At 34.2% G+C, this 26,602-nt stretch overlaps 1 protein-coding gene across 2 annotated transcripts in view; it reads left to right on the top strand.

The window, feature by feature from the left end:
• The window catches only part of EPHA6 (EPH receptor A6), an 876,957-nt gene that overhangs the window by 170,829 nt on the left and 679,526 nt on the right, over nucleotides 1-26,602 (top strand). For both annotated transcript variants that reach the window (XM_059392124.1, XM_059392125.1), the window contains one exon: nucleotides 17,250-17,913. In XM_059392124.1, the coding sequence (XP_059248107.1) occupies nucleotides 17,250-17,913 (664 nt within the window). The remainder of the gene's footprint in view (nucleotides 1-17,249; nucleotides 17,914-26,602) is intronic.

Genomic DNA, 26,602 nt, shown 5'->3' with positions numbered 1-26,602 from the left:
GACATGAACAGACATTTCTGCAAAGAAGACATCCAGATGGCCAACAGACACATGAAAAAGTGCTCCATATCACTCGGCATCAGGGAAATACAAATCAAAACCACAATGAGATATCACCTCACACCAGTCAGAATGTCTAAAATCAACAAGTCAGGAAATGACAGATGCTGGCGAGGATGCGGAGAAAGGGGAACCCTCCTCCACTGTTGGTGGGAATGCAAGCTGGTGCAGCCACTCTGGAAAACAGCATGGAGGTTCCTCAAAATGTTGAAAATAGTTCCTATATCATTTATCTCTGTTCTAATCTTTATTCTTCCTCTTCCTTCTGCTAATTTTAAGTTTTGATTTATTTATTTGTTTATTTATGAGTGGTGTCTTTGTCTGGGTTATGGTTAGGGCTAAAGATAAGTGTCCATCTTTATCTCTTATTATAGTCTTTGTTTTAAATTCTATTTTTTTAAAATGTTATTTATTTATTTGATAGAATGAGAGATCACAAGTAGGCAGAGTGGCAGGCAGAGAGAGAGAGGGGAAAGCAGGCTCCCAGCTGAGCAGAGAGCCTGATGTGGGGCTTGATCCCAGGTCCCTGAAATCATGACCTGAGCCAAAGGCAGAGGCTTAGCCCACAGGCGCCCCTTAAATTCTCTTTTTAGTGATATAAATATTGCTACTTGGCTTTCTTTTAACAGACACTTGCATGATAAGTCTTTCTCCATCTTTTCACTTTCAGTCTATAAGTGTCTTTAGGTCTAAAATGACTCTCCTACATGCAGCATATAGATGGGTCATGTTTTTTAACCCATTATATAACCCTGTGTCTTTTGTTTGGAGCATTTGGTCCATATACATTCAAAGTAATTATTGGTAGATATGTATTTATTGCCATTTTATTACTTGTTTAGTGGTCATTCCTGAAGATTTTCTCTGATCTCTTGTTGTCTTTCTTTCATAGGTTGCTGATTTTCTTTAGTTATATATTTGAATTTCTTTCTCTTTATTCTTTGCATATTTATTAGTGGTTTTGGATGTATAGTTACCATTAGGTTTGTATATAACCTGTTCTACATATAGCAGTCTGTATTAAGTTGATGGTCATTTAAGTTTGAACCTGTTCTTTACTTATCTCCTCTCTACATTTTAGGTATGTATAGTTATATTTTATATCCTTTTATTTTGTGGAATTCCTTTACTAATTTTTTACAGGAATACTCATTTTTACTCCCTTTGTGTTTCCTACCTTTATCTTGTTACTTTTGGTCTCTCCTCTCCACTTAAAGAGTCCCTTTTAATGTTTGTTGTAGGGCATGTTTAGTGGTCATGAACTCAATTTTTGTTTGGAAAACTGTTTTTCCTTCTAATCTGAATGATAGTTTTGCTGGATAGAATATTGTTGGCTGCATATTTTTCCCATACAGCACTTTGAATATATCATACCACTCCCTTCTGGCTTGGAAAGTTTCTGCTGAAAAATCTTCTGCTAGTCTCATGAGTTTTCTCTTGAAAGTTATTGTCTTCTTTTGTCTTGGTGCTTTTAAAAATTTTTAGCACTGTATTGTACCAATTTCATTATAACAGTATGTCTTGGTGTAAATCTGCTTTTGTTGATTTTGATGAGAGTTATCTGTGCCTCCTAGATCAGGATATCTGTTTCCTTTCCAAGATTAGGGAAGTTTTTAGCCTTCTTCAAATAAATTTTCTGCTTCCTTTTCTCCTCCTCTTTTGGGAACCCTATAATATGAATGTTATTAGATTTGTGGAATCACTGAGTTTCCTAAGTCTGTTCTCCTTTTGCATAATTCTTTTTTTCTCTTTTTTGTTCAGTTTGATTCCTTTCCATTACTCTGTCCTCTAGGTCACTAATTCATTCCTCTGGTTCTTCTAGACTGTTGTTCATCACATCAAGCATGTTTTTCATTTCATTTATTAAGCCCTTTATCTATGCTGTGTTATTCCTTTTTCTCTGTTAAGGGTCTCACTGATGCAGTCTCTTGTTTTCGCAAGTCCAGAGAGTGCCTTATGTTCATTGCTTTAATACTCCATCAGGCATGTTACTTATAGCTGCTTCACTTAGATCTCTGACCTTGTCCTTTTCATTCATTTGGGGTAAATTTCTCTGCCTTCTCATTTTTTCAGAGTCACTCTGCCTATTTCTGTGCGCTAGGAAATTCAGCTACATCTCCTGTTCTTGAGGTTATGGCCTTATGAAGAAGGCCTATAGTGCTCTGCTGTGTAGTTTCCCCTGTTCCCTAGGGCCTGCCACTTCTAGGTGTGTCTCCAGTGTGTACAGCTTGTGCACTGCTGTTTTGTCCTAGATGCTTTATCCTTCAAGCCGTCCTTTGCAGAGGCTGTCTTTGCCTGTTATGTGGAGTGCTGGTCCCTGGCTGAAGGTGACATGTTTTTGTTTTTAAAGATTTATTTATTTATTTGAGAGAGAGAGAGAGATTGAGCATGAGTGAGACGGCAGAGGGAGAAGGAGGGAGAATTCAGGTGGACTCAGTGCTGAGCGTGAGCCTGATGTTGGGCTCAATCCCATGACCATGAGATCATGAATTGAGCCAAAACCAAGAGTCAGAGACTTAACCAACTGAGGCACTTGGGTGCATCTGAATGTGGCATGTTTTAACTAGGTGTGCTCTGGTCTGTGAAATAAGACTTATCAGCATCACCACTGGAAGGGAGGCACTGCAATATTCCCCAGTGGAGAAGACAAAGTGTGAGCAGGAGTTTGGGCAGGTCTTCTGGGGAAAGACATTTGCCATGCTGGGACTGTGGTAAGCATGACTGGGAGGGACAGTTCTCCCAGAGTGCAGGGTTGGCAGGGGTGTGTGTGGGGGTGGGGGGGTGGAGGTTGTTTGGTGTACGCAAATTATATAGGAAGTGTCATTGCTGTGCTGGTTCCAGCAGGTGGCTCTTTGCTTATGTAGTGGAGTCAAGGAGGCAAATGGTAGAAACCAGTTTCTTTGTTCCTAGAGGGGTATCTCAGTGAACCCTATCCTTCTGGGATGCTGTCTGAAAAGGGTGAATAACCTCCCCCATCTTAGGCCCAGGAGCTCTTCAGATAGCTGTTTCCATGCTCTGTGTTCATGGATTGTTTGTGTGTCTTCTCTGCAAGAGTAGCACAATGCTCAGGGGGCTGAATCTCAGCCAACTCACTGACCTTTAAAACTCTAGGCTTTAAGCCCTACTGGTTGCCAGAGGTGACAAAATTGGGTCCTTCCCATTTTGCAAGCTAGTTGTTATGGAGATTCATTTTCCCTGTGCTTGCCTGTGTGTTTCTTTCCCTTCTCTGATACAACAGTTCCCTCTCCACCACAGAGGCTTTCTCTCCCAAACTGCCTCCACACTTATTACTTTCTCTGATATGCCCTCTTCTCTGCCTTTAGTTGTGGAATTTGTTCTGTCAATCTTGAGGTCAATTTCTAGTTTCTTAGAAAGATTTGATATTTATCTAGTTATATTCATGGGTCAGGGTTAGTCGACAGACCTTGTGCTCTGCCATCATCTTCCAGCCTAGTTAACTTTCTTTTTAATTCAGTTTTTCCACTTAACATATCATGGATATTTTTCTAAGCCATTAAATGTTCTTTGCAACATGAATTTTAATGACTAAATGGCATTCTTTCATTTCACCACTCCACAGTTATTTTTTAAACATTACTCTGATAAAATTCTAGAAGTGAGTTGCTAGATCCATGGCTTAAATACCTTCTTAGAATTCTTAAATATATTATCAAATTTTTCATGATTGGTACCTGTCATGCCAATTTTTTTTTAAGATTTTATTTATTTATTTGACAGACAGAGATCACAAGTAGGCAGAGCAGCAGGCAGAGAGAGATGGGAAAGCAGGCTCCCTACTGAGCAGAGAACCTAATGCCCACTGGATCCTAGGACCCTGAGATCATGACCAGAGCTGAAGGCAGAGGCTTAACCCACTGAGCAACCCAGGCACCCCGCCAATATTTTTTCTATGAAGTCCTTTTGCTCCTAAATTTTTGGTGTTATTTTGTATGGTTATTCTTATTAGCAACAAGCAGTTGTGTCACAGTTGCTATTTCATGTGGGTGTTTGTTTTTAGTTATTAGAAGATTTTTTTTTTTTTTTGCCAAGCACTTTTATATATTTTTGTATTTAAATTTGAGAACAGGTGACAGAGTAGGGCTGAACACTCTAAATAGTGAAATAAATTAATGTGCGTGAAGAAAACTTGAAAGAGGTACTGTGGGTTGCAGTTAGATTTTGTTTACTGTAAAATTTGTGAGGCTTTATTTTTTTAAAGTAGATATTTAGCAATTACTGATATGTATATTTTGTCTTCTGTACTTTCCATTTATATGCTGGTTTACAATTTTTTTCTTTTCACTCCCCCTTATGACTCTTTCATCTGTAATTTCTTCTGTCTTCTACTTTACTATATTTCTGTGTCTAAATACTGCCTATTTTTAGTTGTGTTAGATCTTGTAAGTAAATGTTAGACATGATGTAAGTTTTTAACTATGGGAATCATATCTATTTAACTATATGTAGTACCTAGCTTAATTTATGTCCTTTTGATTTTTATCTACTTAGGAATTATGCAATGTTTTGCTTACTGGGCTTATGAATTATGTATTTGCATAGAAAAAAATGTGATGTAAGCAAACACACAGAGACATGTAAATATTTTTGTGTATTTCAAGTGTGTATCCACATAAAATATTTCATAAATAGTTACTGAGAATACCTCATGTTCTTCTATTTCTTAAAAATATTGGATCAATCAGAAGTATACATGATAATTACTATCCAATCATTTTTGTCTTTTATAAAGCCCTTAATACAGAAATGCCTAAGTTCATTGGGTCCATATAATATATTTCAGAGCTGAAAGATTTATGTTCCCAACATGACCTTAAAATTCTGTGTGATGCATCATAAGTTTTATTACTATGCTAACAGCAATTTTAGTTTACTATTCTGTAGAATATAATATGTAATATTCAGGGATAGTTTTTTTCCTTGAAGTTTGCAGGGTGAACGGTTGTTAAGCATTGTTATTTAGTTAGCTTCAAATATTATTTTGCTTTTTTCTTTTTCCTAAGAAAAGATTAATGGAACTTTTTCTAAAGGTTGTTTGAAATAACAGGGTAAGTTTATTACACTGTCTGGCTTATTGCACAGTAATGGTTGTGTCAAATGCTATATAAAGGCATGCAGTTCTTTTAAATAGTTTTACAGAAAGACTGTAATACATCTAAACTATACTGTAGGTCATTAATAATTTGAGAGATTAAGGTAGAGGGGAAAATTCCCAATTTGGCTCAGCAGTATAAAACTTTCCTTCTAATTACTACTAACTTGTTATTCTAAAATAATCTTTTAATAACTAGAAATCAGTCCCACAGAGTTATTTGAAAAGAATCATGCCTATGCTTTTATACTTTTCCCACTATTTACACCCTTTTATGCTTTAAGAATCATTGAGTATAAATATGAAAAGTCAGTGAGTTTAACTTATTATAGTTTTATTCAAGTCAGACATACATTTATGGCACATGTAATTCATATCTTTATATCAGTTAATTAATGCAGACAAGTATGTTTGGAGCCACTGGAGTGGCCAATGATCTTTAGGCATAGTTTTACAGGTAGGACTTTGATGTCAAGTTTTGACCTATCAGGAACCATTCCCATGGAAATGTAGTCTTGGGTAGAGTTATAGTTTTGATTGAATTGTGGAGGTCTAATATATTTGAAAAAACAAGTGAAAATTGATATTTTTGTAAAGTGTTAAACAAAATATGGATCAGAACATACTAAGAAGATATGTACAGAATCATCTTCTTACTTTGGAATAATCTACAAGTTTATTTTACATGTTGCATGTCTATAATAAGAAAGCACTCTTCTCCAGATTTCTGCCCAACTGGCACTGGACCAAACCTTTCTTGTCATAGCTGCCATAACTTCTCTGTTAACAAATCTGGTAGATATTGTGATATCTTTATTATACTGAACTTTTCAGCAACATTTGATATGCTTAAATACTTTCTCTTTCACTAATCATCTTCTTCTTTAATGAAGAAGAAATCTCTTAGAGATTTACATTAACTTACATTAACATGCACAGTTTGAATATTCATTTATTTCATACTTTTTGTTTATAAGACTTAACAATTCCTAATTTAATATACTTAAATATTGTATCTTTAGTGAAAGTAGAAAATCAGAATCAGGGCTATAGAATTTATTAGTAATTAGATCAGTGATAGACGACTAGATCAGTGAATTATCCCTATTATATGAAAGTCATTCTCCATTGAAGGATACCTCCCAAGTAGCCTGGGTATTGTTTCAGCTGCTCCGTTTACTCTCTGTAAACTGGTGTAAACACATATTCCTGATACCATTTTCCTTTCCTTTTCCTCCTTCTCTCTTGAAAACATATACACACACATAGAGACAGAGCACATCTCCATTCTAAACTTGAGTCTTCATCCTAACATAAACTCTTGTTTACTAGCATAATGCTGGCTGACTCATCTGATGTTTGTAGGCTTCAGTTAAGTCACCTGATATTTTTATGTTCAGCCAAGTCATCAATGAAAGCTCTAAAATAAGATGATTAATTTAGGAGATTGCCCAAAGTGTATATCTCTCTCAACAATGTGTGACATTTAGAATCCTGATTTAAGAAGTAATGGGTCTCCCATTAGTAGAAGCATTCAGAATTGGTTTAGTATTCAAGCCTTCTTTTATTCGTGTGTACATTCAGCAAATACATAGACCCTACTCTAATCCTGGAGTTGTATCTCCCTGGTAGTAGGATAGAGTAATGAACAAAACAAAGTGCCTGCCCTCACAAAAATTATAAGCTATCTAAATTTATTTTAGTTCAAAGACTCCATAGGGACCAATAGGTCTTTTCAGATACTTGTGGTATTGACTCTTCCTTTCTTTGTAAACTAAAGAAGTCAACTCCCTCCTTTAAGCCTGTGTCCTCATATATAAAACCAGGATTTTTATGTTTTCTGTATTTGCAAAGTCCTCTGGAAACTAGCAAGGTATTCATATATTGTTGAATATAAAGACAGATTAATTAGGATGAATATTTACCATATCTTTATTGCAGAAATCCTTATTTAAAGATGATATTTACAGCTTCTTCATTGTTCAAGGGAAAAATCTCAAATTTTTATAAGCAATTAAGCTTTCAGACATGCAGGAGATAGACTCTAAGAATTTTTAATCTTCGGGACACCTGAGTGGCTCAGTGGGTTAAAGCCTCTGCCTTCAGCTCAGTTCATGATCCCAGGGTCCTGAGATCAAGCCCCATGTTGGACTCTGCTCAGCAGGGAGCCTGCTTCCCCCCCCCTCTCTCTGCCTCTCTGCCTACTTATGTCAAATAAATAAAATCTATTTTATTTATTATTTATTTATTTATTTATTAGATTTTATTTATTTATTTATCTCTCTGTCAAATAAATAAAATCTTTTAAAAAAAGGAATTTTTAATCTTCATATGCTAATTTTTATGGGAAGAATCATTTCTTCTTAATGGAAATTATCTTTTTTCCTATAATATTTTGGTCCTGTTAATAGGACAAATGCACCAAAAATAATAAATTTATTGATAAAACTTACTTAGTCTCGACAGTTGTCTTCTAAACATGCCATTGATTCATTCTTTTCTTTTTTATTAAGTATCTTTGTAGTACTAATAAAAAAGTTTTATGTTTGCCCAAAGTGATATAGAAATGTATCTGCACATGATACATTTTGTTTCTTGTTTTATTCTCTGAAAGTAGTTATCATTTAAATGCAGAGCCTTCATTTTTCTGCTGCAAAAACAGATTTATGTTATTAACTACATGCCTAGCAGCAGAATTCAGGACACTAATTTTCTAAGTTTATGTCAGTATATTGACTCAAAGTGAATATTTAAGTGTTTCTGAGGAAAATACCACATTAGAATAAGAAGGCCCCTTTAACAAGCTCTTCTTTGATTGAGAATATTAGATGTTTATGATTTAAAAGTTAAGCCACTACAACATTACGTAAAGAGATGCTAAGTGCATTCAACAGCTTTAGTTTATTTGGATTGTACATGGTAAAAGGTAGAGTGTTTGGAACAAATCAGATATGTACCATTTTGCCAAACGAAGGCTGGTCTTCATTCTCAGATCTTCTATTTTTATCATTCTTAGAACAATGCTGAAGCTTTTCTTCCCCTGTCTTCACTTCTCATTTAAATTTAGTTCAATCTTAAGGACTAATTAGTTACAGTCACATAATAAAAAACACTTGGTAACAAGATATACATAGAATATTATAGGATTATCATGATTTTTTTTGTTGTTTTCATTTTCCTTTAATCTATCTTTAGATTATCTTTTACCTTTGGAAAAAGTCTGAATAATAGGCTATCTCAGTGCTTTATTAATTAATCAACTGCCAATGTAATGGTCGGTAACAAAAAAGCCTTTGCTCTTTCAGATTCTGTATCTTTGAAATGATCTTTTGTTATATTCTATTTTCTTTGTATATCTTTGCATTCTATATTTATCAAAACCACAATTTAAAGAAGTAAATAAAAAAATATTTTTCACCACATATTTATCTCCTAGCTTATAGTTGGGATCTTTTGCAAATGGAAACAGAAATATATTTAAGACTTAGTCATTTTAATGTTAGACTGTCTGGTAGTATTGAGGTATGTGATTTTTTTTTAAGGTAGGGAGAAAAGAGAAGAGAGAAAAACAATTTCATATGCATATAAATAAGTACTTATTCACTTGGAAGGTACAGGGTAAACGTGAAATTCAAAGTATTTTTTTTAAAATAGCGTCTCACTCTTCAGTGTTATTAGAGTGCTAACTTCCCAGATCCCTACAATCAGCATATTGAACTTTGTTTTTTACTGATTTTTTTTTTCTTTCTTTCTTTACATAAAGCAGACCAGCCCTAAAGCTGTTTAGAGCCCTAAGATTTCTAGGATATGGTCTCCCCCCTCCCTCCTTTTTCTCTCTGGAGATATAGAGGGGAAAATCTTAGTATGAGGGTAATTCTCTCCTTTTCTACAAGTTTTCTTGAACCATGCTTTTTGAGTAAGTAATCAGGACTTATACTACTATTTGAAATTATGATTACCTTACCAAGAGCCCTTTCTATGCTGAGAAACAGACTATCTGCTTTTATTTTAAATTTTTAACCTTTATTTTTGAAATAAATATTTATATTCCTGATAAGTCCAAAGATTTTCAGAGTGAAGAAATTAAAAATTTGAAAGATTTACCTTTGCAGTTTAGAAGCGTGGGTCAATTTACCAACAAATTGTCTATTCTTGCCTAGAAAGGCTATTTGATTTCCTTATTTTGTTCTCTGAGAAAAGAAAGAAGTCTGATTCTACAAGGACTGCTAGTTGCTTTAAGAATTAATTTCCCTGTTCTAATTTTCTATGCCCAAAAGGAATCCAGCTTTTTGGCCCAGTTTATTTAGCTTGCTATGGAAACAAAAATTCACATTGTGTGGATAGGGATGGGTTTTTAGAGAACCTCAGGCATAAATGGGTTAAGTACTGTTCATAGCTCTTTAGACTTTCTGTCACTTCTAAGAAATATTTATTTTAAATGAGGCTGCCCAAGAGATCCATTAGTGAAGAAATATGCTTAGGTGCTGTAAAGCAGTAAGTCATATGCACAAACTTTTGATAACTTTAACCCTGTACTAAGTGTTTCCAGGGTATAAAAGTTCCTGCTTCTGTTTGAAACAAGCACACACGTAACATTCTCTAGTGTAAAATATTTAGATGTACATGATCCTTGTAACTGAAGATATTACACTATGAAATAATCAAACTTGTCATTCGTTCTGCAGTTGAAATTAAATTGGTCAATTCTGGGCGCCTAGGTGACTCAGTGGGTTAAGTGTCTGCCCTCAGCTCAGGTCACCATCCCCAGGGTCCTGGGATCCAACCCCATGTGGGGCTTCCTACTCAGTGGGAAGCCTATTTCTCCTTCTTCCCCTACCCCTTCTGCCACTCATGTGCATGCTCTCTTTTTCTCTCAAATAATTACATAAAATCTCAAAAATAAAAAGCAATTAAGTTGGTCAATTTTGCCAGCTACTTACTTTTACATAATAGGAACTGAACTCAGAATATTATAGCTCCTCCATCTTATATTGTTTTTTAATATTCTTTATATAAGACAAACTACTAATATTATAAAACAACTCACTGATAAATATTGTAGAAAAGAGCTCATTAGAGCAAAACTCAAATTATGCTGTGGATTAAAAGATAAATTGAAGCATATTAAACTTTCTGAGGGTGTATTTGAATAAGCATCAGTTTGAACCGAACCAAACCAAATGTGGTTAAGGGTCACTCTGCTAACAGAGCTGGGAAAAGGCTTTTATAGAGCAGATGGGGAAGCAAAGCAAGAAAATTATTTGATTGTCTGTAGCTTAAGTGGGTACCTTATTTGGGAAAGCCTGGTTGGCTTCACAATTGTTATTGGTTGTTCATAGTTTTTTTTTTTTTTTTTTTAACCTTGGGGCATTTATAGGAATTTAGTATAGCTTAGGTTTCAGTTTGCTTAAGTAGTCTGCAAAGGCATTAGAGCCACCTCAGTCTAATGGCATCCTTGTTTAATTACTTTAATACATACGTCTGCAGGGTAGAATATCTTGCAAAATGTATTTACTCTTAAGGCCTGGATGAATAGAAGAGAGAGAGCTTGTCATATGGTAATTTTATGAGTTCTTTTTTTTTTTAGATCAAAGAGTAGATATATGAATTATATGTGATGAATAGAGAAAGCTTCACCACTTGTAGTGTCTTGCTCAGTGAAAAATTTTGGTTAAACAAAAATCAGTTGCCCTCTAAAGGGTTGTCAGGAAGACTCTCATGACCCATAAGCTGTTTGTTCTAAGAATGTTAATGTTGGATATGGTATGGTAAAGTCCAGTGAGGCCCCTGGAGGAAGCCAGAACTAGACTTGGAAAAACAAAATTTATTATATTCACAGGATTCAATAAAGGAGTAAACACATGCCACACAGGGCCACAGGGGAAATGATAGGTTTTCATCAAGTGGCAGAAGATAGGATGAGGAAAAAGCCTGAGCCAGTGTCTTTATTGGGTTTTCTGTGGGAAAGGCAAGGTAGGGCAGAGTAGAGTTTAGGATTAGGTATTTGGAATAACTCCTACAGGTTTTAGATTGTAGAGGTGGTCTCCAGTTACCTGGCATCTAGGAACAATTATCCCAGAGCTCTGGGATAATTAAGGGCAGGGAAAATATTATTTTGGTATACTAGAGAGTTAAATAAGGAAGTAGCTGGAGCCATTGACTCAGATTTGTTTGGTTTGCATATGAAAGACATGCACTAGGCTCAGGCCCCTTTGCTACCCCTAATTGGCTAGCCTTGGGAGGGGCACTCTCTCTCAGGCCAGTAAGTCTGCCAGCAAAACATCATAAATTGCAGAAAACAAAAGTAAAAGGGCTGGTTTCAGCCCTTGGTCCATGCAACATTGGGCAATGAGTAATTCCTAAATATTGAGTTCCTTTTCAGTAATACAAAAATGAAAATATTTATTTTGCTTTATTAGATTGATGAGAAACAATTAACATTTGTGAAAAAGCTTTGACAAGTATAAACTTAGTATACAAAATAGTTACCCTCAGGAGACCATGAATCCAAGATACACTTGAAGTTTAGAAAAGAGAGAACCAACCCTTTGGTGTACAACTGATTCTTGCTTAACCAAAACTTCTCACTGAGCAGAATACTCCAAGTTACAAAATTTTTCCAATTATCATTTTGTAATTTATCTGTCCACTCCTTGATCCAAAGAAAGGACTTATAAAACTACCATGTGACAGAAGAAACTCTCCATTCTACTCATCCAGGCCAGAAGAACGGATACAATTTGCAAGATATTCTACTCTGCAGAAGGATATGTGGTTTGATTTTGGCAATACGGAGCTCTTTTATACATAATGTATTAGTAAACTGTTTTATGTTGGTATTTCAAGTCCTGTATAAAAGTATTTTTAAAAAGCATGAAATTAAGGAGTCAGAGTATTTTGGGTTCAGTACCCATTATGTAAAAGCAAGCAGCTGACAGAGTTGACTGACTTAATAACAGAATTAATAACAGGTTTGATACAGATTTTCATTTTGTTTCTGTAATAGCTGGGGAATATGTACATCTAAGTACTTCACAGTTATAGTATAATTATGTGTTTGTTTTACATAGGGGCAAAAACTTCTACCCATTGAACATAGGTGCAGGGTTATAGTTGCTAAAAAGTGTGTGCATATAGACTAGTCTTACATATTAATTGGTATTCGTTCTTCTCCTTAAAAGAAAACTTGAGTCCATCTGACCAAGAAATTCTGGGGTCTGACCCACAGTGTTGCACAGAAGGAAAGTGTAGGATCTAAACTCTTTAAAGAACTCCATCACTTATTTGGCTCCATCCTCCAGTGGTTGTACTGTGCCCCTGGTATGTTCAACCTAGGTTGATGGAAGGGCCAAAATTGGCAGCTTTTTGTGGCAGAGAAGGGCACAGCTTGACATTAGGGCTGGGATGCTCATATATGTGCATATGTGAAGCCTTTCATGACATGGGATAGAGTTAGAATCAGGGAAGGAAATAGAAGTGGGACTAAGGTTAAGGGCTGTCTGTTTATGAGCTACACATGCTAACATAAAACTCAAAGGACAAGTAATCTATTTGATTTTTTAAATCTTACATGTAAAATTTTTAAATTTTAATTCCAGTATAGATAACATATAGTATTACGTTAATTTTAGGTATTCAATAAAGTAATTCCACAGTTCCATACATTACTCAGTGCTCATCAGATTGAATACTCTTACTTTCCTTCACTTATTTCACCCATCCCCCTACTCACCTCCCTTCTAGTAACCATCAGTTTGTTCTCTATAGTGAAGAGACTGTTTTTAAGTTGGCTCTCTTCCCCTTTCCCCTGCTCTTTCTTTATTTGTTTTGTTTCTTAGATTCCACATATGAGTAGAATCATACGGTATTTGTCTTTCTCTGACTGGCTTGTTTCATTTAGCATTATACTCTCTAACTCCACTCATGTTGTTGCAAATGGAAAGATTTCATTCTTTCTTAAGGCTTAATAATATTGCATTGTATATATATACCATATCTATATCCATTTAGCTATTGAGAGACACGGGCTGCTTCTTTAGTCTATTGTAAATAATGTTGCAATAAACATAGGGGTATATATATATATATATATCTTCAAATTAGTGTTTGCATGTTCTTTGGGTGAATACCCAGGAGTGAAATTACTGGACCGTACAGTAGTTCTCTTTAATTTTTTGAGGAACCTCCATACTGTTTTCCACAGTGGCTGCACCAGTTTGCATTCCCACCAACAATACAAAAGTCTTCCCCTTTCTCTTCATCCTCATCAACACTTGTTTTTTGTGTTTTTCATTTTAGCCATTCTGACAGGTGTGAGATGATATTTCATTGTGGTTCTGATTTGTATCTCTCCAATGACAAGTGATGTTGAACATCTTTTCATGTGTCTGTTAGTCATTTGTATGTCTTCTTTGGAAGACATACAAGACTATGTCTGGTCAAGTCTTCTGCTCATTTGGATTATTTGGGGTTTTTTTGGTGTTGAGATGCATATATTTTTTAAAATATATTTTGGATACTAACCCTTTATCAGATATGTCATTTGCAAATGATTTCTCCTGTTCAGTAGGTTGTCTTTTATTTTTGTTGGTTGTTTCTGTGCAGAAGCTTTTTATTTTGATGCAGTACCAAAAGTTAGTTTTTTTCAAAGACCAAGTGTTTTTGTTTTGTTTTGTTTTTAAGATTTTATTTATTTGACAGAGATCACAAGTAGGCAGAGAGGCAGGCAGAGAGAGAGGGGGAAGCATGCTCGATGCAGGGCTTGATCCCAGGACCTGAGATCATGACCTGAGTTGAAGGCAGAGTCTTTAACCCACTGAGCCACCCAGGGGCCCCTAAAGGCCAAGTGTTTTAAATTTGAACCTGACCTTCCATGGTTTTATGAAGGTATCTTTGCAATATAGACAAAGAGAACATGCTTAGAATTCAATCTGATTTAAAGAATGTCTTATCATTTTAGCATATTTAGACATCTGATCTGTGAGCCCTCATATTCCCATTCTTATGGAGTATGCCACAATTTGAGGCTTTATTTATTTTAGTACTTGAAAATTATAGCAAAAAGTTTATGGAACTGTGTAAGTGAAAATATAACTGTGTATATGCAATATTTCTGAAGGCTATATTATGATTATAATATAATACTATCTCTGCATCTGCTTATTTTAATATTTTTAGTAAAATTCATAGTCTTTTAGATCTTATACCAATATTGAATTGATATTCTTTTTTGATTAGTCAGATTCAATTTTAAAAATCTAATTTTAGTTTCTTTCCATATTTTGGGATAAGATGAACTTTAACATTTGATCTCTTTTATCTATTTTGGTAACCAAATCTAATTCTGACTTCTTCTTTAAAAATTAAAGGGAGAAGAAATGCTACTGACCATTGAGTATCACAAATTTAACCAAGAAAATGATGCACCATTTTATTAAGAATCTTTATGGAGTGTCTTTGAGAAGAACCACATTTCTCATTCTCTGTGTATATTTTGTCATTTCTTCATCCCTTGGTTCAGATAACTTTTTATTCAGTGAATGTATGTTATATTATTCACCTTTCTGACCTTTCTTTCCATCAAAACATTTTCCCGCAAACCCACACATTTTTAAATAAAGATACTAATGAGCAGAATTTTTTTTCACAAGAGGCAATTTTTGACATTTTAGTTAAATCTCTTATTTTGGGAGAATTGGTTGTAATGAGCATGGTTAATACTTTTTGTTAATATGAAAGGGTGTACTGTGAAGGTGTCAAAATATAATTATTCAAATAAAATTTATTGAGAATATAGTTCCATACTTCTATGTGGGATAGTAGAGAATGCAAAGTAGACCATAATAATTATATGCATTTCCTGAGAAACAAAATCACTTCTGATTAGAAAATTTTCCAAAATTAGAATAATCCTTGGTTAAGTATCTCGGAGTTTCTCCAATGGATGAAATCCTTATAATTTTGGGTACTGATTTCATTAGCTTATAGATTCTATTATTTGCATCTTGTTTCACTGCTTATATTCTGAATGGTTAGTTTGCCTTTAAAATGAACTATGAGGGCGCCTGGGTGGCTCAGTGGGTTAAGCCGCTGCCTTCCGCTCAGGTCATGATCTTAGGGTCCTGGGATCGAGTCCCGCATCGGGCTCTCTGCTCAGCAGGGAGCCTGCTTCCTCCTCTCTCTCTCTCTCTTTCTCTATGCTTGCCTCTCTGCCTACTTGTGATCTCTCTGTGTCAAATAAATAATAAAATCTTTAAATAAATAAATAAATAAATAAATAAATAAACTATGATAGTGTTGGTTTGCCTTAAACTTAAATGTAAGAGTCAGATAAGACCTATGATCACTAGGATGAAAAACATTTAGATGGGTAATTGCATGTATCTTTATGAGATTATTGGCTAACTCATGTTTATCAAGGGTGTTTTGCAAAACTATATCCACAGTTCCAAAGGAACTTACTGTTTCTTTTGGAAAATATACTACGAAGTTCAAGTTAGAAGCTTATAAACAAAATTTTTAGATGCAGATGGTTTTTAAGATTGCATGATAAGATAAATTATTTCTTTGTAGAAATGTACAGTAGATACTGAAAGTGGTTAGCATCGTTACTGTCCTATAGACTGAAGAAAGTAGCTATTCTATTGGAAACTGCTAATTGAAATTCAACTAGTCTTGATTAAGTGACTCTCAATAGCCAATTAAGGTAAGAAACTGCAAACAGGGTGTGTTAAATAATCTTATTATAAATCACTGAAGTATGATATTAAGAAATAAAGTACTTAATCACTATAGAAAACAGTTTATTGTTTCCAGGATACTTTAATAGAAATGAGAAACTATGATGACTGGCATGTTTTCCCAAAAAGGTTATAAAATTATCAGACTTTTTTTTTAATCTATTGAAAATTATCACTGTTACTAAACAAATAAAATACAATAACAGTCTCAATTTGTAATTTGTAATTAATATTTAGATGTGTAAATACCAACAATGCCAGTTTATATCAAGATACTTGGGATTTTTATTAAATTTTTTAAAAAAGGATAAACAGTTTTTCTATGCAAATAAATGGCAGAATGCTCAAAGTACCCTTGTAGAAGTGAAGATAATGCAGTGATGCCTTCAGAGTGAAAGCTAAAGTGCTCAAAAAGCTTATAAAGGCTCTATTTTTTTCCTTTCTCTTTTCTGTCCTGTTAGGTAGTGTGTGTCCAGTGCCCATTCATACTGTTCCTATACTCCTGACTAAGGGTATTTGTACTTACTATTTCCTCTTGGCAAGGTTCTCTCTCACCTCCAAGACATCACTTGAACGTCACCACCTCAGTAAGGCATTTTCTGGCCACCTGATTTAAAATGTCAACCCTCTTCTCCATCTCCTTGACTTAATTTTCCCCATTGTACTTTCAAGCATTTTTTTAAGCTGACTCATTTACAGGTTTTATCATGTCTCCTAACTTGAAATAAGCTCCAAAAAAGCAGGGTTTGGCTGGTTTGCTGCTATATTCCTGGTGTCCAGAATAGTGTCTCATAAGTATTTCTTGAATAAATCTATGGCATGTCAGATAGACATGCAAATATTTAATTGAATACTGCTAAATATAAGTCACTTTATGGCAAATTGGATATGGAGGCAGGTGGGTAACCACCGTATGTGTGTCATCAGTCTATTTCTTTAATCATATAGTGGATGTTATTTTATTTTATACAGTGTACCAAGAACTATTTATTTGCTTTACATATATTAAGTAAATTATGCCTTACAACAACCCTATGAAACATGTACTATTATCAGCTCCATTTTACAATTAAGGAAACAAGAGGTAAAAAGTAAGTAGCCCTTGATCATACAACTAATATTTAGGAAAGCAAGGTTCACACCAAGGCAGATGGTATGTCCAGAACATACACTCTTAACCAGAGGTTCATGGCTAAAATCCTTCTGTACTGTTGCTTTGGATACTTTCATTTCTATCCTTTTTATTTAGGTTTCTTTTCTCAAACAAAATTTTGGAGGTAATCATATCTGTTGAACCCACTGTGGTTTTATAATCATTTCAATTTTTTTTCTTTTTGCAGTGGGATGCTATCACTGAAATGGATGAACACAATAGGCCCATTCATACCTACCAGGTGTGCAATGTAATGGAACCAAACCAAAACAACTGGCTTCGTACAAACTGGATCTCCCGTGATGCAGCTCAGAAAATTTATGTGGAAATGAAGTTTACATTGAGGGATTGTAACAGCATCCCATGGGTTTTGGGGACTTGCAAAGAAACATTTAATCTGTATTATGTGGAATCAGATGAGTCCCATGGAATTAAATTCAAGCCAAGCCAGTATACAAAGATTGACACAATTGCTGCTGATGAAAGTTTTACCCAGATGGATTTGGGTGATCGTATCCTGAAACTAAACACGGAAATTCGTGAGGTGGGGCCTATAGAAAGGAAAGGATTCTATCTGGCTTTTCAAGACATTGGGGCATGCATTGCCCTGGTCTCAGTCCGTGTATTCTACAAAAAGTGCCCCTTCACTGTTCGAAACTTGGCTATGTTTCCTGACACCATCCCAAGGGTCGATTCTTCTTCTTTGGTTGAAGTAAGGGGCTCTTGTGTGAAGAGTGCAGAAGAGCGTGATACTCCTAAACTATATTGTGGAGCTGATGGAGATTGGCTGGTTCCCCTTGGAAGGTGTATCTGCAGTACAGGATATGAAGAAATCGAAGGTTCTTGTCACGGTAAGAATGAAACACTCAATTTCTCATGCATTTAAGTGACATTTTAAACAGGTAAATTTGTTTTACATTTATTTTCAAATAATACATTTTCAAATGCTATTATTGGCAGAATTGATTGTGGAAGAAATTATGAACTATTACATAGTTTCTTATTATTTTTCCTCCTAGAAAGGGTATATGAAAATGTATAATAAATTGTATACCATGACAAATGTTCCTCCATATTGAGGAAATGGTTAAGCCATTATTTTACATTACAGTGTATAGAATGTACAGGTGATTATGAATGTCTATAACCACCTAATTTTTTAAAGTAAAACAACATCAATAGCAGGAACAAAAAGCAAAAGGGATTCAAAATGGACATTTGCTCAGCTTTCATGTTTGATGACCTACAGAGAATGTGTCATTTAAAGATAGTTTGAAAACAATGATTTCTTTCATGTTTAATTGTCTAATTGAATAGTACCTAGATAAGATGAAGTTATATTTAAATAAGTGAGGAATACACATATATGTTTCAAAAACATACAGGATAGTTTATGCAGATGTTATGTGTTTGGTAATTGAATACTGACTGTGTCAGATCTTAATTTATCTTTTGCTACTATTTTTTAAAGACTTATTTATTTGAGAGAGTGAGAACACATGCATGCATGCACATGCACACACACACACACACACACACACACACACACACTCATACACACATGTGTGTCAGGGAAGGGCAAAGGAAGAGGGAGAGACAGTTACCATCCTGGATCCTGAGATCACTACCTGAGTGGAAACTAAGAGTTGGACACTTAATAGACTGCGCCATCCAGGTGCCCCTATCTTTTGCTACTAGTAAGTACAATTTCCTGCCATATAACAAATTACTTTTTAGTTGTTATAATAGTAATTGTGTAATATCTGTCAGGACATATTAACACAACACAATGCTAATTGGGTTTAGAACCATACCTTTCACATTGTTATGATAATAAAATACCTATAATTTTCAAGATGGAAGATTTGTTTCTTTAATGTGAATAATTTTGTGGGACTTATTAATCTAATAAATGTATACATATAGAAATAAAATTATGGCTTGAGAAATAGTAACACAATACAGATATTTCCTTTTAATGATAGATGGTTTATAAGTTTGTTTTCTGTAGTGCCATATTGAATTTACTGACTTCTTTGTTGCTGCTATATTCATGTTCTTTAAAAAGGATAAATAATAAATAAGAAAAATAAGAAAAAATATATGCATGTAAAGATCATGAAAAAATACATGTGAATTTTTAAAGGTTTTATCTATTTATAAAACCCTTGGGCTCTTGAATGTGGAAGCTCACTTGAGTTTCCAATGATGGTTATGTTTGGTTGTTTAAAAATACTAGTATTTGCATAGAATCTGTAGTATAATTTTTATAAAGCATGAACCAGCTTTCCTCCACTATTTAATTGTTAAAAGATCTTTCATTGACGTTTACCAATACAGATTAAATTAAAATTTTTATTCACCCATAACAAGGATTTAGAATGGAATAGTCAGAAATTATTCTTTGACGGGGCTTTCTAAAATGTTTCTATACACTGGAAAATAAACTAAAGAAATATTAGCATAATCAGTAGGATAAAGAGGATAACAAGAGCTGAGGATAAAACATTACACGATGCTAACATGTAGTTTCGCCACATTTGAAATTAGGTCGATACTGGACAATCATTGATAAAAGTATGGCTAAAGAATTTCAAATAAGCAAGGAATAATTCTTAGGACTTGTGTGATTAGCTTTTATTAAATATTTGTATTTTTATGTCATTAATCATAGAATAAGAGGTAGTGACAATTACTGATGGTTAGAGGCTTTTCTTAATATGTTTACTCTGTGAATTTCATTCTTATTTATATGCCTTAAAATTCTTTCATTTGTTGGGTAAAGAGGATTTTGGACAAATGATAATCATTATCAGACTGTGTTGAGCTACTGGTAGAGTCATCTGTCTTCATGGCGTTATCTTTTTAAAATTTATTTGATTATAGAAACATGAAAGAGTGGGTACAGTATAAATGTTCATCATCTCCTTATAGTGGATGGCAGAAATTGAAAGAATTAAGCTTGAATTCTAAATCCATGGCTTATTAGCTTTGAAATCACAGTTTCCTTATCCATAAATAAAGTAGTGGTTCTAATCAACTCATGATAAAGTATATGGAGAACTAATAAAAACACTCGCATCTGCTTGGTTCCAATTTAATACAACAAGTTGCTATTTACAAATGCAGGGGAAGCTGGAGTGGATGTAGAGACCTCATTTTTAGAAAGAGGTATCTTGCACTACCACTACTTGCCTTACCAGTCTCCATTTGAGAATACTTATTTGTCTGTTTTTGATGTTTTGCCCTGCTTCTTTATTTCCTTTTGATAATTTTTGTCAGATTCTATTGCCATCTGTCAACAATTTATTTCACAACAAAATATTTGAATTACATGTAAGCTCAATGGCCAATTAATTAGAACTTACATGAATAAAATCATAGCTCATATAGTATATGGTCACATATGTAATGTGAGATATGTGTATGTGTATGTGTAATTGGAGAAGGAAAAACAGCACCTCTGTATCATTCCTGTGGTCTGTTTTGTTAGAACACCTAATTTATTTGAGCTATTTATATTTCTGAGTAACTACTTATCTGTTAAGCATTTTGGTAAGTGGTATGTTTTAGTTTTCTATTGTTACTGAGATAAAAGAACCCAAAATTTACTAGCTTAAAATAACCCTATTTTATTATTTTTCAGGACTCAACTAGGTAGTTCTTTTGTTTTAGGGTAAGCAAAGATCACTAATGTAGCTAAATCCACCTGTGAGGTTGATCAGAGCTAGAATGTCTATGATGACCACTCCTCTTCCAGAGTTTCATTGTCTATGGTGTCTCATCATTTAAGAATCTAGTCTAAGATATTTTACAGTACCATGGCTTTTACAGTACCATGCCTTAAGAGGGAGTTTTTCACATGGCCAAATAAATAGTGACTATATGAGGGGGGATACTCTACAAGTGGGTGAATACTAGGAAGTATGTTTATAGAGAGGTGCCAGTGTGACAGTATACCACAGTCCACTCTGGATTCTCTTAATTAATGCCCCTCCTTTATGCACAAAACCCCACGTCCTCCCAAACATTTATTCCATTATGGGATCATGTTTCAACAGAAGAGCATCATTAGAAATCAGGTCCAGATGTAAATGAAGCTTCATAGTTCAAGTTCCTCTTGACCTGGACAACTAAGAACTAAAAAGATAAGTTATTGTTCCACACACACAGTGTACATGGAATAGGGACAGGATAATTGTGAAAGATTCTCCCATTCCTAAGAGCTGGGAACACAGCAATCACTGGTCCACTGTGATTCTGAAATCCAGCTGAAAGTTGTCTGGATCTCTTATCATGAAGGCAGGGAATGTTCTGTAATTGGATCCCACTTCTACTCCCTGGGATTGGTTCTCTGTGGTTCTTCGTTTCCTTCTGTGGTTCTTGGATTTGGCATTCTGAGTCATCCCATTCCTTCCTTCCTCCCACTCTTCCATCCCTTCTATTTATTTATTTTCATCCTCCTTATTTATAGGAACTGTTTGTATGTGTGTTTCACCAGGGCTGTCAGATAAAGGAGGAGTATTTTTAAAACATGTGTAATTAAGAGTAAGAAATTTATTGATAGGAATGATCATAAGGCACTGAGAACCAAGAGCTACTTAGTACTTAAAGGCAGACACTATTGGTATACCTACAGAGTGCTCTTTTTATTCTCATTTCTGTGAAATAGGATTGTTTTCTTCAGGAGGCTTGCAGTAGATCTGGTTGCTTTAGATCTGGAAAGCCCTAAGAAATGTCTTTATCCTGCACACTTGGGTGGCTCAGTTGGTTAGACCTCTGCCTTCTGCTTAGGTCATAATCCCAAGGTTCTGGGATGGAGCCCTGCATTGGGCTCCCTGCTCAGCAGGAAGCCTGTTTCTCCTTCCCTCTCTGTCACTGCTCCTGCTTATGCTCTCTTACTTGTTCTTTCTCTCTCAAATGAATAAACAAAATCTTTAAAAAGATATCTTTATCCACATTTTATAAATCAGGATGCTAAATTACTGAGAACAGAATTTTATTACTCAGAGCCACTCAGTAATTGATATTAGACCAAGAACTAAAGCCTAAATAATTTTTCTTTGTGTTTTCTCTCCCTATTTCCATTTTTTCCCCTGTTCCTCAATTTTCTCTTTTTGTTTCTCTTTCATTTCCTCATTCCAGGCATCCATTCTCCTATCTTGAACATTTTTCCTGCCTATTCACCAGTTTAGCGGAGCCCTAAGTTATTAATCATTCATTAGGTCCTTTTGTCCATGGTTGTTTTTTTTTTTTTTGGAATTTGATGTGAACACAATTAGAACAGTATCTGCACATCTATTCTGAAATTCAGGCTACTGAGAATAATGGAATAATATATGGACTTACCTGGAACTCTGATGTAGAATATGAAAAATATGAGGCTTTAGGAATTTTGATAATTTACTTTAAATGGATTTGAGAACTCTTGATGTGCTATGTAAGGAAAACAAAATAAGCTGGTTTAAATAGAATTTATCTATATTTACTCATACTATCAATTTGTTATGAGTAATTTGTATTTCTTTGTATATCAATAATTTATCATTATATTTTATTCTAAAAGTTGTACTACTGAGTCTTAGAACATGTGATTCATTTCTCTATAATATTGTAAAGGCATATCTAAATACAAATTCTAGAAACCTAAAGGGTGAGGTTCTCTTATTCTTGCTATCAGTCAGCTTTAAATAGACATGAATAGTACATTAAGCAGATATGCTAAAATTTAAAACCAAACACTAATTTAGTTTATTCTGTTATATATAATAAGCATTTTTTAATACAATTTTTTATTTTTTATAAACATATATTTTTATCCCCAGGGGTACAGGTCTGTGAATCACCAGGTTTACACACTTCACAGCACTCACCAAAGTATTTTTTATTCTTGGCTCAAATCTCAATTTATTTCTCATAACTATTTTTATTTTATCTCATAGGTTTATAATTAAAATTATCTTATTTAGGCATATTGATGTTACAGATTTTATTGTTTTAATTGTCTTAATTTATTCCATGAAGGGTTTGAATTAAAAAAATGTTGATTCATAAAGCATTAACTTACATCAAATAGTATTTTACTGTATATATCTAAGAATACTTTAACACTATGGAAGAAAAAATTGGAAACAGCATGATAAATTGAATGCAATTTTTTTCAGTTGTGAATTTTGAACTGATGTGAACTTCTAATAAATTCCTCTTGGATATTAAGTTAAAATAAATCTCATTAAGACAAAGTGGCACTTGTACTCAGAGGTAACAGAGTTTGGGTTTTTATACCTGCTGGGAATATATATACACACATATATACATATGTACTGCAAGGATATATTCTTCAAGCCTTTAAGGATCACATGATATAATTTAACAAAATAACACTTGACTGTGGAAAAATAAAAGTTTTAAAATATTGAGGATTTTTAAAAACTCTTCCTCTTTCTTAGATACATGCTTTTATTTATTTATTTTTCTCTAATGCTGCTTTAAATTCAGGAGGAAAGGATGGTGGCAGTTCTCAAACCGTTGCATTATTGTTCACAGAGGTGAATGAGATGCACAGGGCCTTTGGTGACATAGCTATTGATTTGAGCTCCTGAAGAGTGTTGTTATTAAGGCTTCATGGCTCTGTCCTCTGCTGCAGTTCAGAAACATTTGTGCTCTGTGTTTATGGTCTTCTGTCTAATCATGTTATCAGAGATGATTGTGGAAGCAGAGAGCATAAAGAAATTTTGAGACACCAAGATTTGCTGGCATTAAATAAAGGGGTTTGAGGATATGATGGAAAGCTAAAAGGTGAGATTGGGATCAGAATAAAAGGGCATACTTACTGGCTCAAATAGTATTTTCACTTTCTAAAGGTTCTCAAAACTAAATATAAACTCTTACAATGTAACCTTCAATTCCAAATAAAGCTGCTTTTTCGTGAAGCAATTCCCGACTTTCATCCAGGTTGAGAAGAATATGAAATCAAGAGGCTCCAAGGAGTCTAAAAATAGAAGGTATTATTTCCAAGAAAGAGTAAAGTTAAATAATTATATTTTGTTCTTCATCACAATTTTAAAAATAGGTTAAAACATCAACCGGCTTGAAACGATCTTTTTTGCTACCTTATTTTAACCAAATTTTAACTTCAATTTTAGTATCTATTTTACTCTCTCCTGTCTTGAATGCTACAACTTGTATTTCTATAGAGGCTGTCCTTAATTAAGAAAAATACTTTCTTAACACAAATATTTCAAAAAGAAGATAAAATTATTTAGCATCTCTTTTCACTTTTTAAATGTGGTATGCCATGCCACCCATTGAAATTGCTACCAATTTTGAAACTTAGTTCTACCTTTTACAGAAACAAAATTAAGAGATTTATAAAGTCAACACTTAGATACATCAAGGTATATTAAGTTTTTATGCTTACTATTTTTTCTGTGTTATCTCTTGTTACCTGGGTTTGCCATGCTATTTCCTGAAGTATATTTGTTGATAGATCTTTTGATAAGGTACTCTAAGTATTTAAACTCTTTATTTAGTGGATATCTAAAAATATCTTTATTTAAACCTCCTTTTTCAAAGATTGTTTATTTGGGTATGGAAGACTAGGTAGTTGTTATTTTTCCCTCAACATTCTGAAAATATTATTTCCCCATCCATGAGAATCTACTAAAACTATAGTTTCTAATGTTCTTCTAATTTTCATTACTTGTGAGATTATAGGTTTCATATGTTTGGTCTTCAGTTACTTTATGATGTAACTGGTATGCCTTTATTTATTTATTTTTTTTTTTGCATTTTTTTAAACTAAGAAAGCCTGCGTATGTGTTACATTTTTCTCTATTTCTAGAATACCTATTATATATTTGTTAGAGACTTGAAATATTATCCTCTTTGTCTCTGATTTTTTTAAATTCTTTAACATTAGCGCTAATGTCCAGCTTATGAATTTTCACTCTGACTACATTTAGTTAAGTTTACCTCATCTATTGAATTACTTTTATCTTAACTGTTTTTTGCTATTTTTTTCATTTCCTGCTTTTAAAAAAAGAATTCTGCCTGGTGTATTTTATGATTTTTCTCTTTTATAGATGTTATTTTATTCTCTATGGCTCTTAATCACACTATAGTTAATTTTTTTTTCATTTTCATTTATTTATTTATTTTAATTTTTTATAAACATATATTTTTATCCCCAGGGGTACAGGTCTGTGAATCACCAGGTTTACACACTTCACAGCACTCACCAAAGCACATACCCTCCCCAATGTCCATAATCCCACCCCCTTCTCCCAAACCCCCTCCCCCCAGCAACCCTCAATTTGTTTTGTGAGATCAAGAGTCACTTATGGTTTGTCTCCCTCCCAATACCATCTTGTTTCATTGATTCTTCGTACCCACTTAAGCCCCCATGTTGCATCACCACTTCCTCATATCAGGGAGATCATATGATAGTTGTCTTTCTCTGCTTGACTTATTTCGCTAAGCATGATATGCTCTAGTTCCATCCATGTTGTCGCAAATGGCAAGATTTCATTTCTTTTGATGGCTGCATAGTATTCCATTGTGTATATATACCACATCTTCTTGATCCATTCATCTGTTGATGGACATCTAGGTTCTTTCCATAGTTTGGCTATTGTGGACATTGCTGCTATAAACATTCAGGTGCACGTGCCCCTTTGGATCACTATGTTTGTATCTTTAGGGTAAATACCCAGTAGTGCAATTGCATATGATACTCTCAATAGATGCTGAAAAAGCATTTGACAAAGTACAGCATCCCTTCATGATCAAAACTCTTCAAAGTGTAGGGATAGAGGGCACATACCTCAATATCATCAAAGCCATCTATGAAAAACCCACTGCAAATATCATTCTCAATGGAGAAAAACTGAAAGCTTTTCCGCTAAGGTTAGGAACACGGCAGGGATGTCCATTATCACCACTGCTATTCAACATAGTACTAGAGGTCCTAGCCTCAGCAATCAGAAAACAAAAGGAAATTAAAGGCATCCAAATCGGCAAAGAAGAAGTCAAATTATCACTCTTTGCAGATGATATGATACTATATGTGGAAAACCCAAAAGACTCCACTCCAAAACTGCTAGAACTTATACAGGAATTCAGTAAAGTGTCAGGATATAAAATCAATTTTTAAATCAATCTGGTCTAAATTAGTTTCCTGATCTTATGCATTGGCTGTGTTTTTAAGCATTAGGGTCAATTGTGTATGTACTTTGGAGTTGTTACAGTCTGACTTGTTTTCTGTTTCTGTAACTTTTATTTTTTAATTTGAAAGTTTTGTAGTTGCATTAATTCTGCTCCCTCAGGCCTTATTATAGAGCAATCTTAAGAGCACTAATAAATTTACCAAAGAATTCATGTTGTTATTCCTTGTTGACAATGATTCAGGGATCCAGGCTTCTTGCATTTAGTAGACCAACCATCTCTTCAGAGTTGTTATCTATGTTATCTGTGTTACTTGCATCCAGCTCAGAAATTGTAAAGGGAGATTAGAGAAGGCACATGTGCTTTTTAACCAGC

Source organism: Mustela nigripes, chromosome 2, assembly GCF_022355385.1.
Source record: "Mustela nigripes isolate SB6536 chromosome 2, MUSNIG.SB6536, whole genome shotgun sequence".
Classification (NCBI taxonomy): domain Eukaryota; kingdom Metazoa; phylum Chordata; class Mammalia; order Carnivora; family Mustelidae; genus Mustela; species Mustela nigripes.
The sequence above is the reverse complement of the archived record's forward strand: the minus strand, read 5'-3'. Positions and strand labels throughout refer to the sequence as shown.